At 37.3% G+C, this 21,251-nt stretch overlaps 1 protein-coding gene across 1 annotated transcript in view; it reads left to right on the forward strand.

The window, feature by feature from the left end:
* Positions 1 to 16,032: 16,032 nt before the first annotated feature.
* The window catches only part of SYNPO2 (synaptopodin 2), a 95,721-nt gene continuing 90,502 nt past the window's right edge, over positions 16,033 to 21,251 (forward strand). Inside the window, exon 1 of the mRNA XM_010575549.1 lies at positions 16,033 to 16,137. Coding sequence (XP_010573851.1) covers positions 16,033 to 16,137 — 105 coding nt within the window. The remainder of the gene's footprint in view (positions 16,138 to 21,251) is intronic.

Below are 21,251 nucleotides of genomic sequence, written 5' to 3' on the forward strand. Positions count from 1 at the left end.
GCGCGGCGGCCGGCAGGGAGAGGGGCCCGGGGCCCGCGGCCTCGCACGACAGCCAGCGCCGTGGAGCCGCCACCATTGCGACCTAACGCGACGGGGAAGACGCACATTGCCCCTCCCCGCCGCGGCGGCCGGGAGCGCTGACCGCGCCGGTGAAGGGTGTTCAGAAACGGCAAAGGGCTCGGAAAAAAGCTGACGGCAGGGCTGAAGTGGCGTCCCAGAGGGAAAGATACGGAGCGGCTTGATTAGATCCACTAGAAACCGATACACGCAGTACCTGCAGCTTAGCACTGTTATCATAATTCATTTTTCCTTCTACATGAGGGGTGAAACTCCTCTTTAAACATAGAAATGTCCTAAAAATACGACACTTTTTCTCATATGTGCTTTAAAACCACATTTTTATCTGTGGCTATCTATATATATATGTAAAATTATGCCACCTGAATATCTAGAGCGAAATGCGATACAGGTACTTTACCTGTTTGCATGCTCTAGTTTTAGTTACTATTCAAGTACATTTAAAATACTACCTCAGTTACAGGATAGACTCAATGTTATTCTAATTAACAAAGCAGAAACATGGGAGTAACAGGAGAAAGATGTATTGGTAAAGTGACTGTTCCTTCCAGTCAAAAAACAAACATTCATTGTGGTGCTAAAGTAAAAAGAAGGAACGTAGCAGAGGATTAGCAACCAGAAAACAGTCATCACTCAAAGACAGCTTCACAACTCGTATGCACCTGGAATTCAGGCTTCATAGGCTTTCTTGTCCTTGGAGTGTTTGTTCTACAACCTTAATAAAGCTTTTGAAAGTAGTGAAGTTTTACATGGTGCTAAATCTCAGTAATGGCTATCTCAGACAAGATTGTCAAAAACATTCATTACTATACAAAACAATTCTGAAAAAAACCCCAGTGCCTTTGAAACAGATGTCAAAATGAAGGTACACAGGGGCATCCTTTACAAGAAAGACTCACAAGAAGCCTCAGCAAGCAACACAAAGTGGGCAAGAACAAGTCTTGACCTGCCCATATTTTTGCTATCCAGAGCTGGATTCACGACTGAATAATATAAGCTGGCTTTCTACAGGTTATCAGAGCTTATACTCTTGGATATGTCAGAGAAAATCTAAAACCTTTCAAATCTCTCACGACTGTCTAATCAGAATGGAAAATTTTGTCCACGAGGTGTCAAGCATCAGTTAAACTGGATGTGGTTTTGGCTGCGGAGTATCAGTGACTCTTTCATAAGCAGGACGCAAAACAATGCCTTTCGTCATTGCTGTCCTGTAGTTTCACCAGTTGTCCCTATCTCTTTTGCTGGTTTTATGGACACATACCATTACCTTCAGTTACACAAAATTATTTTGAAATACCATGCCACTGGGGAAAATAACAGCTTTAAGTTTGGACATTCCCTGTTTTGTTGTGGAGACAGGCGGGTCACTGTCCCACCAGTCCTGTTGTGTCTAGCTCATAGCTATTAACAGTAAGCAGCTGTGGATAATTCAGCACTGAAGAACCGTGCACTTACTTGGCTACTGAATACTTACTATCAGATTTCTCGTCCCTGAAATCAGCTCCAGTGAAACTGAAAGATGAGATCAGCAGAAGACAGCAAGGAGAAGCTATAGCGTTGTCAGTTCTTCCCCTTTTTGAGGCCTGCCCAGGGAAGTGGATCAAGGCACCTTTCCTCAAGGACGCCGCTTCGCTTCCATTGTCCTTTAGCCTGGAACACTGAGACAAAAGGCACCCAGCATGTCATGGTCTGAATGTTTTGAAGCTACAAGTAGTATTTCTCTACAGTTTCCACCTATAACATTAAAAGTAATTTAAGGTTTTCAATTTCAGAAATGTGGAAATGTCATTAAAGATTTAAGTGCATTCCTAGTCTGGAAAGTAATTTCATAACAATGAGATTGCAGGATTGCTAAGCTGTTGTCACTTCATTTTAATCAAATCATTTTAATTAAACTGTATCTTAAAATCTGAGAATCAGACTGGTTTCTTCTCTATCATCATCAATAATGAAGATATTGTAGGTTAAATTACATTTCTTAAAAATCAATTTATCCTGAAGTTGTATCTATGCAATGCTGCTGAAAACTTAATGACATTTCATATATTTCAGACATAATTTGGAGTTAGTACTGGTGAAGTAAACAGAAGAATTTGTCTAAATCTACATGCTTTTTTCATCTATATTAAAACATAGCAAATCCCCTGCCGCTAAAATCTCACTTTTTGAAGTTCTCACTACAATTTTTTCTATTAGTTCTGAAACAAAGAACACACATAGTCATCCATCAGCTTGGGAGATTATTGAATAAGAACCAATACAGGCTCTGTAGAAGGCTAACTCAAATCTTTCAGAGACCAACTTTTTTTTTTTTAATTATTATTATCATCATCATCATTTGGGATTGATCTGTTCCCTGAAGTTACTACTAGAGGTCTATAAAAGCCTCTCATGGACAAACTGCAGAACTCAATGTCTCTACCTCATAGCACACTGCGTGCATTAAGACAATGTGTGATTCCAGGAAACCTAAACCCTAACCTAAACTTTTCATTTAGAGGTTGTCCTTAAAATACAGCCTTAGGACAAGCTGCCAGGAAGAATCAGAACAAGACTGTGATGCATTTGAGCTACGGGCCTGTATTTCTCACAATGACAGCTATAGTACAGCTTTCGTAGCAGTTAAGATGGATGGTGTTAACACATGGCTGTGACAAGTGTCTGCAGTTCAGTGCTATATGATTTTTTTTTTTTTAAATCAAAATATATTCTAAACCATGCTCTAGGGGAAGATGTGGGCAATATCGGGTATGTTCTTTAAAGAAAAGCATATTTCATCTCAAGGAATAGTTCATAAACCCCCAAAGATGCTACATTTTAAAAGGTGCTTTTTTTGTTGAAACTTTCTCCTTTTAATTTCATTTGTATGTCCTGCAGACAAAGCAACAGGTTTGCTTTTGCACAACATCACAAGGGTCCTAAAAGCTGTTTACATAAAGAGATTACTTTCTTTTCCTGTCTTGCTTACATATAATCACTAAAATCTTTTGTGTTTTGTCTACTGTGTAAAGACCTATGGAAAACAGTTTACAGTTTAGTGTAAAGCACTTTACAAGCAAAATGGAAATTAATATTTACAAAAGTTGTATTTGTTTAAAATAAAAGCAAAGACTGGTAAAAAAGAAGCAATCAAATTTTGAAGGGATTATGTTTTTCTAAAAAAAAAGCAGTGTGACTGAGGTCAGATTAAAAATGCTACATGAAGAAAAAGGAAAGATGTAATATTTCAGCAAACAGAATACTACTGTAAGAAGAAATACATCAGTTTTGTGACTCAGTTACATTTCTAATAGAAAAAACTAAGCACAATAGAAACATAAATAAGGGTACAACGGAAGTGAATACTGCTATTTTGATTAAGCAATCTCAATGGCAATTAGAAAATATATTGGAGTACACGCTTTAAACACTGCCCTATATAAAATGAAAACACAGACAGTAAAGGGTTTTCAGAATATTGGACTGATGTAGCTGCTGTTATTCAGAGAAAATAATATGGTAATGTTAAAATCCTGGGCATGCATTCACTGCTGTATATATTTTCTCTTAAGTAACCGGTGTTAACAGATACTTCCTACAGTGACTATCCACTATCACCCAGTCCTGTTTCAGCTCAGGCATGGGGCCACAATAAAGGAAGAATTATTTCCTTACCTGGATTTTTGGTTGGGGTTTTTTTTGGTTTGGGTTTTTTTTTCAAGATCAGACACTAATTGAGCAGGTAGTGAGTCAGAGTACCCTGAACCAAAGTTGGGCCTGGCCAGTCAGAGGGGCCACTGGGACGCAATTAGGGATTGCTGAGCACACGGATCATGCAAGTGATTCTCCCTTTTCCCTCCTCCGAAGTACTGACCTCCCAGGCCACAGTGATGGTAAAGGCTGTTCTACCTTTCAGGCTGCTTTCAGCATACCATACACGGAGGCCCTGACGCCTTGCCTCATTAAAGTTTCCAAAATATTTTCAGATGAGAAGGAGTGTAAATCCAATTCATAAACTTGTATTTTGTCTGTCTGAATTAACCTGCAAGTTCATTTAGACTGAATATTACTCTCTATTGCCTGCTGTGAACTGGGCAATTTTGTTGCACTTGTACAGTTGCTGGTAGCTTTTGAACATCTGCATTGTTCCACCCTAGAAATGGCTGCATTTTGTTATACCCTGAAGAAGAGAGGAAGGACTGGGAGCATGTCACTCCTTCCCTACCCCAGCCCTTTCAAACATCACTGGCAACTGTTAAGTCCACAATGATAGACCCTCTTGTCTTCATGGTCCCTAACTCCCGCAAATAGAGGACAAAAATCAACCACCACAGAGGGTGTTCATTGCCTACCTTGGAGAGAGTTGGTAAAGTTTACTGGCACATTTGCAAAGCAAAAAATTGTATTTAGGGAAGAAAAATTATATGGAAGTGAAAGAGCACTTAATGCTATTACTTGCCTAGGAGAGACTGGGTTTTTCAATATCTGCAAACCATGAGGCTCCTCTGCTTACTCTCACCAATTGTTGCTATTTTGGTTTTCTAATGAAATCAACATTCTGGCAACTCAGTCTGGAACATTTACAGGAGATAGATATGGTGTTCTGAGAAAACTGCTGTGATGTTTCAGTTGGGGAATTTCAATTACCTTTTTAAATTAATTTAGTACTGTCTAAGATGCATGAGAGTGGAAGATTTCACTACCAGTTCTTAAAGAAAAAAACCAAAAACTTGATTACCCTCCTGTAATTGCTACATAACAAAATGTAACATAAAAACAAAGATGAAAACTTATTATATCTGATGAATAATGTATGATATATAAAGCACTGTGAATAAAAATTAAGCCATCAGTCTGAGAAAGGGCAGCAGAAAGTTATATGATCCTTTCCGTGTTTGCTTGCTGAATGTATGGAATTTCTCAAACTTAGATATATTTCACTTTTACATTCAAAAGCATCTGAAGTAGCTTTACTTTCATGGGCTTTTGTTTTACATTTCCTGCTTGTGTATAAAATTTCTGATGTGTTAGTGGAGTCTTGCTATAGAAGAGTACTCAAATAAGCTTACTATCATTAAAAAAAAAAGTAACTGTTTGAGTTAACTCTTCATAGCAAACTAGCTATTTAATTGATTTACTCAGTTTTCTCATTGGAAGTCATGGGATGAATTTACAGTGTGTTTTTTCCATTTGTCCAGTTAGTAAGGCAGTTGTATTTCAGCCAGTGCTACTGATCTTTCAACACACTGTGAGCATAGTCCTACTGTTAGTAAGTCGTATTCGTTCCATATTATTGATTGTCTACGGCAACTCATTATTTCCTTTCTCTGATCAGTTGCTATCACAAGCAGGGTAAGTTGGTTTCTATTTGTTAGGACTGACAAATACTCATAACTGTTGAATGAATCTGTTGCATAAGAAAAACAGCTCTTCAAAATCACTCTGAAATTACTTAAGATGCAAATACTTTCATGTTTATTCACACTCACGTTCACTGTGCTTCTGCTTTACACCACCATTAATGCGGAAGTAAAAAATCTAACTGAGCATGGAAAAATAATAGAGGTACTACATACCAGTAAAGCATCTCTGTCATCTTTAAAAATATCAGTATTGATTACAAGAGTATTTTTCAAAATACTGGTTTTGTGCTATTTGGATACCTTTAGTATAAACTAACTGATGCCTTCCCCATCATCAACAAAAATAAACATCAGAATTAAATCAAAGAAAATCAGAATTGAATTTTAAAAAAATCCATCACATTATATCATAGATGCAACAAAGGGATAGGAGATGCAGCTGGCATGAAAATAACGAAGGACAGAAGCAAAATGCTGCATCATGCTTGGTGTCACAGCACGCATACTAGATTTGCTCTGTGGAGGCACAAAAAAAACTTGTTCAGGATTTGCTGACATTGGCAGTTGTCTGGATATCTGGTAGATCCATGCCAACACCAGCTAAAAAGTAGATTATCACCAAGAGCAGAAGCCTGTACCAAAGTCAGAAGGAGCTGAGAAGTCTGGAAACTGGTACCTGGCAAGAAGATGCAGTGCAAGAGGCAAGGATGTAGGATCAGCAGGGGTTAAACTTCAAGGTGTTTTTGGAGGGCAGACTTTTCTAATATAATCTGCTCCATTTGGAAAGGAATTAGTTATCAAAGCGGAGAGTTGGAATTCTTGTTCCTATAGCCAGGAATGAAGATATCTGGATTGCTTTTTAATCTGTTGCAGTTATTTGCATGGGGAGGATAATATTTCATGCAGGGAGGTCCTTGTTGTATCATCTTTGTAGTTACCTTTTCTCTGGTAAAAATCTAAACAGAACCATCCAGATGCAAAGAGCGAGCAATGCTGTTAGCCTTACGCAGACACAACTTGATGTCATAGCAACTTTTTATGCACTGTCCTTTTGCTAGATGCTGTAGTTGAAACCACCAACATCAGACTCGCTGGGGCAGATACTACGCAAAATACTTCACTGTATTTGTAAAGTGAGTTTTAGAAACTGCTTTACAAATCTTACAGCTTATTTTGTAGTACAGAGGAAAGAGGGAAAAACAGGGTACTACAGGATGATTGAAACTATCAAACTACAAATGGAGATTTTCAGAAGTTCAAGCAGATTTCTCAAGGCTACACTGTGTAGCGGCTATTTTCCCTATTTTACAGGCCCAGACCAAAAATTAAATGTGAATTTACAAGTGTAAAAACAGAACCCAAGCTTCCTGAGACTCACGAGCCTTCCAAGTGACAAACAATACCTGCTTTAAACTGCAATGCAAGAATAGTTTATTTTTATGCTGGACTGTGGCCATGCGTTTAATCAGTCATTGAGCTCTTTAAAAGCAACAAGTCAAAGGGAGTTAATCACTTTTATGCCTGCGAACAGGAAACAAAATTTGACAGATGAAATTTGATGCAGGTGAATATTCATCAGAATAATGTTAAATCTTCAGAATTTCTTCAGTTCCACATTAAACCATCATTTCAAAATTTAGTAGACTATTTGGGCCTAATTCATAGCTCAGCTGTTATTAAAATACATACTTTCTAACTGAATATGATATGGTTCCTCTTGATTCATTTCATTGTCGTACATCAGAAGAGAGTTTATCATGGTGTATTTGTTTAGCCCAGTAAGTAGGCATGAAATGTTTGCACTGGGTTCTTTCAGTAGGAAGAGGGGAGATCATAAAAGCTGACTGTCTAAGATGAACAGGTAGATAAAAGGTGTTGTGTTACTTAACCGCCACCTTTAAATGACAATTCAAAGAGCAGGGTGAAGCATTATGGCAGAGGTGAGGAACATAGAACACCTACTTACATTCATGTAGGAAGACATTCAAGACTCAAAAGCTTTTGCGCAGAAGATAAGTTTTGATTCCTGTAGGCTCTATTAAGAAAAATGTGATGCAACATTTCCCTGCCAAAACCAGAAAGAAAATACCACACAAATAGTTTTCTTTTTACTTTAGAATCTTTTATGAGTATTTTCCCAACTACTGAAGCAAAAAAATGTAGTCATCCCATCTCCTGGAAATCAAAATGAAATGGAGATAGACACCTAAGAGTCTCCCCAAGTCCCAAGAGAAAATTAGTTCTTGCTTACTAAAACACAGTGATAAGTAAAAACAGCAGTGGAATGACACCGAGAAACATGAATTCTAGCCCAAACCCTTACTTCAAGATTAACAAGAAGCAGGTAGTTATCCCAGTGACACAAACATTTTTCCCATGTTCACAAATCTTGCAGTGAATGTGTTTTACTTGTTCCTCACAACAAAATCTTGGGGAGCCTTTGTAGCTATTTTGCATATTGATTCTTGGACACATTCCGAAATCCTTGTCTTTTCATGTATCTTAGTGGCCCCTTTCCCAAGACCCTTTGTGTGCTTTCACATCACCTGTATTTCCAAATTGCCTGGCCCATACAAAGGAGTGGGAGAAAGAAAGGAAGCTCCTGTTGTAGTGTGCAGCTGGGACATGGTGGGCCCATGCATGCACACCTGGAATCTCAAAAGACTTTGAGAGTCCAGAAAGAAAAAAAAGTCATCTTCTTTTCAGCCAGTAGTTCAGGAAGGTATTTCCTGAGTATCTGGGACTGGCTGTGGTAAGAACAGGTAGGACAAACACCAAAGAAACATTGGAGTTCTCTTCTCCAAACTCTTGGCTCTTTACTCGACTTATCCATACATTTTTACTCACTGTATTTAAGGTGACAGGTCTTCGGCTACAGAGGGCCTGTGATATGTTGCCACCTACGCATACGCTTAGAGAGCAGATCTTCATTAATCTACATGCTGACATGGTGAATTGTAGAGTTACAGGGGAACTCTCTCTGCATGAATTTTTATTTATCATGTTATCAATCAGTAACACTCAAGGATATCAACTTTGTTTCTGTGTTTTGGAGGAAAGTGGCTTCTTTCACCTATTCTATTTTTTCCACAATAGATCCTAAAACCATAATGATAAAGCCATTACAAGCATCTAGGATGACACCCACTAACATAAGCACTGAGAAATACCTTCCTGGTAGTGGCATGGCAAACTTCACATTTTCAGCCGACTTCAATTATCTTCTTAGTGAACCATATATAAATGCTGGGAGTGTGATCTAACTAACACACCTGTCAAATAACAATGCCTGTTATTAACTGCATATGCAATCAGCTCAGGACTCACAGATACATACTCTAACTTAGTAACAAAAGACATGATTGTGACAGTTGCCAAGTCTACCGTTAAGAAGAACAGAGTTCTTATTCCTTGGCATGAGCTACCTGCATTAATAAACTTGTGTGGCTAGAGTTACCATTACTCACCCTACTAAGAACACAACAGCAGACAAAGAGGTAGGGGCAAGATAAACAGGCAAAAGTTTGACTCTTCCTCAGTGTGTAAAACTTTGTTAACCTTAGCTAAGCTGGCATGGAGGTGAGGTGATTTGTTTCTAGCAGAGAATAGCAGCAAATTACTTTCCCCCTTCAAAAGTAGCTTGGTTGAACGCTGTCCTGCATTACCCCTTACATTTGGCAGATTGCAGACTTACAGTTTTTCAGAACATGTCAGTGCAACCCTTTGTATTTCCACTTAGAGAAAGAATTATCTCAGGTTCTAAAACATGATCTGATTTTTTTATGCTTCTGAGAAAGTGGTTTCTCACACCAGAGTCAGATTCAGTACATTTCTCTGCTTCTTCCACTACACTTCATTTGCCAGTCTTGATGTTGGGGGCAGGGGGGGGAGAAGCAGGACTAGTTCTAAAATTCCAACCCATCACACTGTACCTAGCCTAATAATCCACATTAGAGATTAAAATTTGAAGCCTTTACTTTTACTGGTGAGGAACTGCTCATGCCTCTTACAAGTGTGGGCAGAGCTTTCCCATCTGGCCTTAGAGGTAGCTAATAATTATCTATGACTTGTATTTTTAATTTCTTTTCTCTTCACTAAGAACTTGGTATTACTGGTTTTTAGTACCTTTACCACTCTATACCACTCTGTACTTCCAGTCAGCAAACCCTCTTTAGCTGGCAGTGCACTGCAAAGTTCCTCATGCAATCAAAACATCTGGATTCTATTCATTCCTCTTGTAGGACAAGAGAAATTTGATGGGAAAAAATGAAGAGGAATCAGCTTTAATGAATGTTAGCTGGAGCCATGCATTTGAACCTTCCATCAATATATTTCATTCACTTTATCTGTCATTTTATACCTTTTTTGAAAATTAAATCCTTTCCATGTGGCTCTGTTCCTTGTTGCTTCTAAAGCCAGGAGAACAAAAATGAAGGGTAGGAATTAAGCAGAAATGTATTTTTCTACTTCTGTAAGGTTTAGGGGAAATGATGTTTAGCTTTGCCTTCAAAATTTGCTTTTACCTTATGCAACTACTGAGTTGTACTACTATGAAGAAAGGAATGTTATTAGGCAATGACTGGGGACAATAACATATGCTATGTTGCCTTACATTACCCAGCTTGCAGAAGTCACTTTAAAAAAAATCTAATTTTAAAGGATGTACTAGAAAAGGTGATTTTCACTTCATTTGGAAGAGACTGTGTGTCATGTTTTCTAAGTGGCACGGCTGTGATTTTATCTTTTGTTCCATTAAATTAGCTATGTATTTACAAGTGGGTTTTTTCCATGTAATTAATAAAGAAACAAACAAAAAAGCACTGTCAATTTTTTTTCTTTTTTTTTCCCCGTGCTGATTCTCCCATTTGGCTAAAATCACATCCTACAATAAATTGGGTAGTTTATTAAATTGTTTACAGATGGTACAGTTAGAATCTACTAGAAAGCTGTTAAAATAGGCATTTTTAAGGAACTAGCTTATGTTGATTTTATGTGAAAAAAATCAGATAGGAAAAGAAAATGAAACGCATAAAAAGGAGGAAATCAGACCATCTAGGTATTTACAGCAGTAACATGCTGCCCATAAATTAGAGATCATGATATCCCCTTTCCCTCTCTCCTTTCCTCATTACTAAGGATTGGGTGGAAAGGTTTGCATTTTTAAAGAATCCACAGACTTAGGATACTATTTTAGGAAACTGTAGGTGAAGTGACAGCTTTTCTTTTATTGCTGAATGAAAGATGAACATATGTCTTATTTCTTCTCACATTTGTAGAATATATTCTGAACTCAGCTACAGAACTACTTGATTTAAATTAGATTTTAGATAAATCCACTTGCAGTAAAACTGTTCAGAATCATAAATGATTATTACAATAAGAAAAGAGAATATATGGACAAGTGACAGTAGATGAGGCAAATAAAATTAAGAAGTAGTCACCAAGACCACACAGAGCTTTAAAGGAATTCAAGGCTGAAATAGCAGACTCTTACTTAAAACTGTTACCTGAGATTAGGGAGTGCCATTTTTTAACAAAAGTGTTCCAAGAGAGATTCAGAAAACAGCAAACCTGTCATCCCGATATCTATACAAAACAAATAGGTGGAAACTGTAATACAGAAGAGTGGACATCTGGATAAATATGACTTATCTGGGAAGACTTAAAAAGGTTTTCATAAAAGGAAGTCCTGCCTCACAAACATAAGGCAGTCCTTTGAGGGGATCAAAAAACACGTGGATAAGGGTGATCTGGTTGATCTTGGATTTACAAAAGGCTTTCAACAAATTCCTTCACTGAAGGCTTTTAAGAAAACTAAGCAGCCATACCATAACATGGCTTAGAAGTATAAGGTGATACACACTGGAGAAAAAAACATTAATTCACATATAAAACAACGAGGTTTGAACTGACTATCATCATACAAGATTTTAAAAGATAGTACCATGAAAACATCAACTCAGCAGCATCTGAAAAAGCAAGTCAGGTGTTAGCAATGTTGTGGTTAGCAACTAGAGAACAAAACAGATGATATTATCATGTTATTGTATAAATCCCAACTTTGTCTGCAGTCTGAATATTGTGTGGCATTCCAGGCCCCCATGTCAAAAAGGATAGAGAACTACAGAGGATGTAGAGAAAGGCAATGAGGATAATGAAAGGTATGAGACAGCTTTTGTATAAAGAATGACTAATTATTCTGTTCTTCTTCCCTTAAAAAAGATGACCGAGATGGATATGTAAGAGGTCTATAAAATAAGTGCCTGGAAAGTGTGGTTAGGGATTGCTTGGTCACACTTTCCTCTGATCCAAGAAGCAGAGGACATCAAATGAATCTGTAGGATCCAGATTCAAAGAAGAAAAGATGATTCTTTATGTCACAATGTAGTTAGGGATGACTTCTACAATAAGCTATAGATACTTAATGTTATGTGGGCTCAAGAGGAAACCACATGGAAAAGTTCATGGAAGAGAAATTCGTAACTAAGTACAGAGGAACTGCATCTGGCTGAGGAAGTTTTTGAGTGGAAGTTACTGGAGGCCGCCTGAGGAAAGTAGTGTACATTTTCCACGTTCTTATTCTTTTTCCTAAGCAACCATTCTCCACCGACTATCAAAGACAACATTTTAGGGTAGATGGGCTCACTTTGGTCTAAGTATGGCTATTCTTAGTTTATCACAGCTCATCAAGGCTAATGTGCTAGATTTTTTGACTGGCAGTTCTTGAAAGCAGAGAAGCAGGTGGGTGTTTGACCTGGAAATTTTTTCATACAGATCTCATCATAGAAGATCAGATTCAAGCCAATGCTTTACCTGTATTTGGGCACAGATAGATGTTGGGTGAGTTCTGGCATTTGTCATTTGCCAAGTTTATAAAATTATTTTTTGTGACATAAAATTTTTACCACTTGTTGCCTAGAATTGGATCTTTAGATTTTAGTGAAATGATTGAGATGGTGGCAGTAGTTAAGTGGCTGTGCTTGCTATTAGCTTTAAATTTTTCAGTGGATTTCAAAACTTATCTTGGAATTTATGCTATTTATTTATGCTATAGAGACCACAGCGACCAAAATGTCATAAACTCCATGAATGACTCCGCTTTTATCATGATGTCCAGTTTCTGACCAGCATTTAGAAATCCCAAAGGATGCAGAGAATGTACAAGAAGATAAGACTAATATTAAAAAGCAAGATATGCTGCGGCATAAGCATTTAAGAAAGTCATATAAGGCAAATGGGAGTTGTTAATGCCTATGGAGTATTATTTGTTAAATTAGGATATAGGAAGCTTTGGGTCCCCCCATCATGGGAATAGTTTAGTTACACACTTCAAATGTTTTTCTTACTGCGGAGCAAGCAAAAAATTCTCCCTCAGAAGAAAAAAGCAGCAATTTGTTTGGAATTGTTGTTATAAAACCCCCTCAACATACTGACTAGAAAAACGTTATCTTTCCTATCTTTGTTCTCCTGTCAGGACTACAGTTCCTGCCTGACCAAGCAGAGTCCTACAGCAGTTTAAATGTACCAGGTTTAAATGTCCCCCAAATTTTTTCATTATACTGGGTTACTCTTAGTTTAAAGATTTTGGGGGGTTTTGGTTTGTTGGTTAAATATTACATTCTTTTCACAGCTTGTTCTGGAGTAATTAGTACTACACTATATATATATATATATATATATATATATATATACACAAACTCAGCAGAATAAAGAATTTTTCTTTGGAGAGCAGAGATCTTACAGCACCAATGATGTTATCTATTGTTGCCGTTACTTCCACAAGATGATTTAACTTGTAGAGCGCCATGTGGATTTCACAGATTGGAAGCCAGTAGAACACTAAAGTATTCAACTTTAAGGACCTAAAAAACTAGCGCACAATGTTGTAGGCAACTGTTAATTTTGCTTTTAAGAGAAATTTCTCTAATGTTTTACACGGTGATTTTAGCCAAAACCATTGGCATGATTTTGCTGTGTGTTTTGCTATGATACAATCAAAGTTAAAGTCCTTCTCTCTGCTCTTTTGCCTTAAGTATGTCAAATAGAAGATGGGGGATTAATTTCAAGGAACACCAACTACTGATACTTCAGCAGCTGTACGGAGACATTTCACGTATGTCATACAACTAAATCAAACAGATCCTGGTGTTCTGACTGGTTATGTTTTCAGCTGAGCAATGACTAATCAAGATTCTTCTGTTTTATCATTTTACACAGTTCTGTTATATGGATAAAGGAGATAGAAGCATCTACATCTAGTACAAATACCCATCAAATATATGACCATCCAAATGCAGAGGTGTCTGTCCTTAATTTGTTTTCTACAATAAGTATATGAAGAAGTTCAGAAACACAGATCAGATTTGATTAATCCCTTTTACCAAAATGATGAGAGTGCCTAATACAAGCTCAAAACACCCTAACAGTAATCAAACATATAAATTCCATCATAGATTTATGACATTTGAAGGGCTGATAATGACGTGATTAATTTTCCTAAAAAAAAGTGTTTATTTTTGTATTTACCAGAGTGTCATAGGGCATTTTTTGCAGCTATCTACTTCAGAATTTTATTGTCACAAAAGTATCTATAAAACTGTGCATCATTAGGCAAAAGGGAGATAATTTTGTCTAAAGCAAGATTCTGCCTAGCAAAAGACTAAAAAACTGTCTACTATAGCAACATATCAACACTGCACAAGATAATAAGAAGCAGTTAGCCACCTTGAACTGAGTTATTTTAAACGAGGTGTCTTCACTCAGGGTTGTCTAGCAAAGTTCCTTTAAAGACCAGGCCAGAATTCCCTTTCTGAGTAGGGCTTCTCTGATAGTGTTTTCCTTAAATATTTAATTATATGGCAAGCTGTGCTTGTTTTGCTTCTGCAGAGCCTTTGACTTGTAGTCAATAAAGAAAGTGCTCTTCCTGCCATTAAATCCTGATATTTAGAGAGTAACATTTCCCTCTGTTTGATTAGGGAGCTTGTCTCCACCCAGTCTTTGGGTTACCTTACTGTCTTCAGAGGCTTGATGAAAGGGCTCAAGCATCTAAAAGCCTGTCTACTTTTTCCATCCATAAAATTCCAGTTTAACAGAATATCCTGTCTCTACCTTGATATTTTGCCTAGTGGTCTGTAAAGAACATTGCTATAGTGTAAGGAAGCATCACTCTAGGACACTTAATTGACAGACACGCAGGCCTAGGTTTAAAGCCTCAACAGTTACCAGCTACTTAAGATGCAAAGTTGTGTAACTCAAATGCTGAGTGCTCTCTGTTGCTCTGACATCTCTGAAGACAACCAGTCAAGACAAGCAGCCAACCAAAAACACATTGTACAGGGACCTCCATGGAATTTACGCTGTGGGAATTCAACATTAAACCCCAGCAACCTAGGTCTCAAAAGCAAGAGGTCTAGCCATTAAAGATGTTTCTGCCCACCTGGTGAACACTCTGCTTTAAGACCAGCTTAGTTCAAAATGCAGTGTGATTTAAAACAAGCTAACTGACTTTGGGCTGAGGTGAGTAGAAGTGCTTACGCTGTCAGTTGTTAACACTCAGCTAGGGGAATATTCATCCCTTGCTGAAGAACAGCCACCTCTTAAATCACTCCAACTAGACCTGGAGGAGCTCAGCTGTTTACAGTCCGCATTACTCCAAGTCAGCAACGAGGAACAGAACTGAACCCAGGTCTTGTAAGGCACCGGCAAATTATCTTCCCAGTGAATCTTTTTTTTTTTTTTTTTTTAATGCTTATAGTAAGGTTCCCCTTTAATGACACAATGCAAATCATCCATTGATAGCATCAGTAGAGAGATCTGATACTTCATTCCACTAATTCTCTTCCCCTCTCCAGTAGGAAAGGCAACAGGCTGCATAAAAACAGGTATTATTAGGGTCCAGTAATAATTCAGGTCATTGCCAAATAGCAGTGCATGTTAAACTATACTGAAGTTAGAGAGAACCAGCAAAAGATGCAATTCCAAGACAGGGAGATCAAAAAGCTTTTTTTTTTTTTTTTTTTTTTTTTTCATGCCTGCAGAGCTGCAGAAAGTGCATGCGGGGTAGAGATGAAAATCGTAAACTTAGTTCAATCTAAGTGTATTAGTTATTCAGAGGATGTAAATGACGTTTCACTTGAGATTCCGCTTTCTTCTTTGTTTGGAGTATGAATGCAAGAAATGGGTAAATTAGAGTTTAAAACATCTGGCACCATTTACTAAAGTAAACTCACGTCCTAAATTGTCACTGGGAAATGTACACTTCTTTTTGCTGTTGTTTTGATTTAGCTGTCAGGAGAGTCATGTTTAAATACAGCCTTTTCTGCCTCATGGCTGAGTCTCTTTGTGTGCATTTGCTCAACATTACTTACTTTACTTTGAAGGTGGGCTGAGCGTAGAAATCTGACGAAAGAGTGGGCTGTGCCCTCGATCCGAGGGAGCTCTTACATTCTTCTGAATGACTACATTTGCTAGTGCAGTACACAGCAGCAGCAACAGTGTGGTGCTCTGGGTCTCCAGCTCTGCCTAGCAGACAAATCTCCAGCTCGCCGAACATCTGCAAGACAAATTTTTCATGTTCTTCTGTAAATGAATGCTGCCTAACTGCACCAGGAAAATGGGCACAGGGGATTATCTCTGCATTGCTATGAGTGGAGGGGCGCCTTGGGGCTTTAGATTGCAAGGTGGCAAGGAGCAAAAGCAGCCTTTGCAAATCGCCAAGGTAGGATCATGAAAGAAAGATGTTATCGGTGTTTTGTGAACAAGTGAAGAGAATAGTTTGTTTAAAAATATACTGCTTCCAGTGAAGTGGTTGGTGTGGATCTTATCGTGATGCTTGTTTGAATTTGCTAACATTTTGCAGAGATTCTACAGGTGCTGATTATGTTTGTTTCAATAAAAAGGAATGATTACTTTTTGGTAGCTTGCAAGTATTGCAAACAATTTCTTAAATGTTAAAGGTTTGAAACTGTGAAATGATGTATGCCTTTCAGCTCCTGTTTGATTCGCTGTATGTTTTTGAATGCACTCAACATATCGCAAAACTGAATCTTGTATTAGGAAATGCTGTTTCAGTCATCTATGATACTTTTTTTACTCTAGGCATAGAATAAATACAGCTTTATCATGAGAAAATGTTCTTACTATTTTGGGAATCCTGGAAAGCGTTACACTGAGTTATCTCTGGTTTTGGAAAGTTATCCAGTCTTAGAAGCAGCTTTAATAGATGCCAAACATTCCCTCTTATATTTCATGAGCAACACCAAAAATTACTGAACAATTCATAAATTTTCTTCATGTATAAAATGAGAGCAAAACAGACAGCAGAAATTCAGAATAAATAAAAAATAAGAATTGGTAAGCCCAAGTTGCAAAAATAATAGTTAAGAAGTAGCTTTGCTAAAAATCAGTGCTCACTCCATTGCAACAGCTTCTCCACTAGTGCAGCAATGAAGATTTGACGGTTATTAAGGCTTATGTAACTTATGGAGCTGCATTCTGTTCTCCTAGACAAGAGGGACAAATTTTGTCCAGAGCTCCGAGGTCAGCAAAACACCACTGATTGAAATGATACTGGGACTGATCATCATACAATGAATTCTGCCTTGTTAAGCTGAGGGAGAGAGATTTAAATGTATCTTATCACCTTTTAGTATCTTGATAATCCAGTACATTGAGTGTTAAGGTTTTTGTACTTTGATACAGTATTTTAGATCAGTAGTTTAGCTATTTAAGCTCTAACTTTCCTAAGCTGTCAATATATTTATTAATTACTTAAATTTAATTCACTGGATCAGTTAATCTACCTCATTTCCTAAAAGAAGGTCCTTGTAGTTCCTCTGTCAAGAAAAGAACGTCTTTCATTATTATTTTCAATGATTTCCAGCCCATAATATTAATCATATTCAGTAATAGAGCTATGATTTATTGAGTGTATGTATCATTTTTCTCATTACTGTTAAGTGTTTTGTTTGTTCTTATATTTTGCAAAACTTGAACATGTTTAAATTTTTTTCCTACCAATGGGCAACTGTTGCTTTACAAGTAAAGCCACTGATAATAGATGACAGTGGAATCCTGCCATCTAGTGAAAGCTTGTAGCTAGAACTTAAAAAATTCTAAGTAACGGTAAAAGGCAAGTGGCCTTGATTACATAAAACCAAAAGTAAAAACAAAAAAGCACAGTAGTTTGAACACGAGATTCTGATTAAGTTTTAGTTTTTCTGATAAAAATGGGCCATACAATTTTTTTTCATATTCACATCCTAGACTATGGCATTTATGTCTGAGTTCTGTTTTACCACTAAAATTTGGGACTTGAGAACACATGGTAACAATTGTGCCTTATTTCTAATGGGAAAATCCACCAGTAAAACATATCTAAATTTAGGAAAAAAAAAAATGTATTTTTAGGAAAAAAAAATCAAAGCAGAATGAGTTTGTTTTCTTGCAATTGAACCCCATCAAAAGGCACATAATACAATACTTCAGAACACTTTTGTAAGAGTACGTGCGTATTAGCATATATAAGTGTTGCAAGCATGGTGGATTGGGTGCTTTATGAGTTCCAGATCAGTCCTTTCTCCACGCTTAAGAGTTGGTCAGGATCAGCGAGATTTGAAAACTGACACTACTATCTGGCTGAAAACCTGAAACTTAGAGTTGACAGGCCACAGCTTTCTTTGGGACTCACTCTGTCAGCAGGCTTCGCCGTCCTCCCCGGAGAGGCTGGGGTCTCTGCGAGGCGTGCAGACGTGGGTCTCCAGGTCAGGCACCAGCGGCAGATTGAGGCATGGCGAGGTGGGGGGTCTGCAGCTACACTGTGTGTGACCTTTTTTGGGGAGAGGCAATGTTTTCAGCTTTTATTCTGTTATTTGTGAAAAGTGAATCTAGTAACTCGTGAAGGAATAAAGAATTACCCAACTACTGCATAGTAATTTTCCTACTGGCTCCAAAATCAAAGGCTGTGTTTCTTAAACACAATGAAAAATTGTTACGGGTTTCTTTGGTAGGTTTTTTTTCAATTCAAGGTTCAGCTTCTCTACTGGTACATACTAATGTAGCTCCATGGAACCAGTGGGTCATTGCCAATTTACACCAACCGAGATTTTGTCAGAAGTGTGTATTTCTGGTTTTGATGTCTCAGCTAGCAGGAGCTGGGAAAGCTGCAGAGGGGTTGCTCGCCTGGTTGCCGACACAACCTGAGCACAGTATACCCCTGGACTGCTGCAGAGGGAAGCACACTCAGGTCCCAGTCGTGAGCAGAGCAGTGGTTGTGATACAGATCTAATGGAGAGAGGGATGTGAAGCGGAGGGAAATGAGATAATCCATGAAAATGTGGCAGGATACAAAAAGCCCAAATTCACACTTATCTACCCTTTTGATAACGGAAACACACTGTTTTTAAAGCTAATGAAATAAGTCGCTGCAGTTTACTGCCAGAAGCAACTTTTACCAGTTTGTTTTACACCTTTTAAAATATTGTTTTATTACATTTATTTAAAAATATTAACCCCCCCCCACTGTTTGTTGCCTAGTTCTTAAAGCATATATGTAAGTAGCATTCCCACTAAAATCAATGAGTTTTGCCTGTAGTATTGTCTTCCATTATCATGCAAAGTGTTAACACAGAGATAGAGACAAATGTTTTGCCTTTGCAAGAAATATCTCAGTGTTTTTTCTAACTAGCAGATAAAATAGGAAATTTTCATTAGCAAATAATTTTACAACCATTAAATTAGATTCAAGACATTTCAGTAATTTGTTAGATGTGAGATTGCAACAAATCGATTTTTTTAAGTATCACAAAGTATCATTTTGTTTGTCCATTTTTGACTCTTATTAAAAATGTAAATTTTGAAAACATTTGACTCATTTTCTGTAGAGGCATACAAACTGTTTAACACCCCTCCTCCTCCCAACCCTGGCTCTGTACATCAACTTACTTTATTATGTCCACTAATGTTGTAACTACTTCATAAAAATTTATTTTCACTTAAAAAGAATTTGCATATTCTATATACTGTCCACATATACCATAATGACTTTAAAAAAGATCTGTTTTAAATATTGTGTCAAAAGACATATTGTGCTAAGAATGATAACTAATAAATGAATGTTATTAAAAAAAAAAAGATAATTGGGAGTATAAAGCTAAGGAAAACAGTGGCTGTATCAGTTGTGCTGTGTGGGCACCAAGACACTAAACCATGTCAGTATTGCACTGTAGGATAGCTTTCCCAAAGTTGGGAAATCTCAGTACAACAGTGACCCTAGATGGCTAAGAATTCAAGATATATAAGAGCAAAGTGTCATGTGATCTCCTTTCCGTTTCCACTGTGAGATATATGAAAGAATCCTTTTTTTATGAATATCATAGTTTTTTCTTGTAAATTTCTTTTCAGTTTTTAATTTAAAATATATAAAAACTCTATGTACAAAATAATGGATTATTTTCTGGACTAGCATTTGAAAGAAAGTCCTGGGAGTTTTTCTACTAATAGTTAACAATACCAGCTATGTTATATATAAGGAAGCTACATCCTTTAAGAAGCATCTCTTCTGCAACAGGTAATTTAATGGAGTTGTCCTATAGACGATTTAGATCTATAATTCAACTATGATGTAACTCCATTAAATTATCTGGTTGCAATAGAAGTACATTATTCTCAGCATACTTGTTACCTACATCAAACAGCAATTTGATGAACTCATTGTTTGTATCTGTCAAAGTCTTGCTAATTTAAGTTTGGGAACTTAACCCAATAGTTCTAGCATTCAAAGGCGTTAAGTTCCATGACTCAGACCTCTGAGCACTTCAAAGGAAATTCAGTCCTCTTTTTCCTATCAATATCCTAAAAGTGAAAATGAACAGATGCTTAAAAATCTATACAATCAATCGTGTTGCAGGTTTTCACATTTGAAACAGTGGGGAAACTAATGTTACTGAGACAAGGTGCCTCACTTGTTACTGAATTCAGATCACGTCAGTTCCAGAAGTAGTCTGGTCTATATGTAGTATATACAGAGATATTTCTACATACATACAACTCAGCAAGAAAGATGTGTTCAAAGGGGATCATGTTGTCCATTTTATATCTGAGAGAGCATTCATCCTGATCTGTCCCTGATTCACCAGCAGCAGAACAATATATAATTGCATATGGAGAAACACACAGCGATTTTTTTTTTAAGTGCTGACAGATTTTATGTACTTTTTCAGCAACTTTTTTCAACTAAATTTTTAGAAAAATAAAATAGTAACATTTCCCTCCCTTTAATTTCTACCATGCCAGTTTGCCACTGCATAACTACAATTATGATTCCTATCTTCTAAAATGTCAGGTTATTTGAAAGAACTTAATGTGATTTTGCACCCTGAAAATTTTTGCTCTACTACGGACATTTTTTTATGTCCAAACGTGCCAAATATCATGCAATTTTCCATTGTCTTGTAAATGTTAACTATAGTCTTAATTAATCCTATGAAATACTTTGATAATTCAGGGTTCAAATCCAATGGCCTCAACTAGGCTTCATGAAAAAACTAGACAGTTGGTGACTATTTTGCCAATTTCTGAAATAGACTTCTGCTGCTGCTGCACAAATAGTAGTTTCACCTTTGGCTCAGTAATGACATGTGACCACTGGCTGCCTGGTCATTTTAGACGTGTGCATTTGTCCATCAAAATGCTCAGATTTCAATTCAAGTCTCGGTTTCATCATTTTGGATTCACTGGAACCTGAAACTGAAAGTGGAACTCAAAGACTTGGGAATAACCTGAACCAACAGTGTGAAAAGCTGATGTCTGAATATGATTACTTAATGCTGGCTG

The sequence above is a fragment of the Haliaeetus leucocephalus genome, unplaced genomic scaffold (assembly GCF_000737465.1).
Source record: "Haliaeetus leucocephalus isolate CR32 unplaced genomic scaffold, Haliaeetus_leucocephalus-4.0 Scaffold484, whole genome shotgun sequence".
Lineage (NCBI taxonomy): Eukaryota > Metazoa > Chordata > Aves > Accipitriformes > Accipitridae > Haliaeetus > Haliaeetus leucocephalus.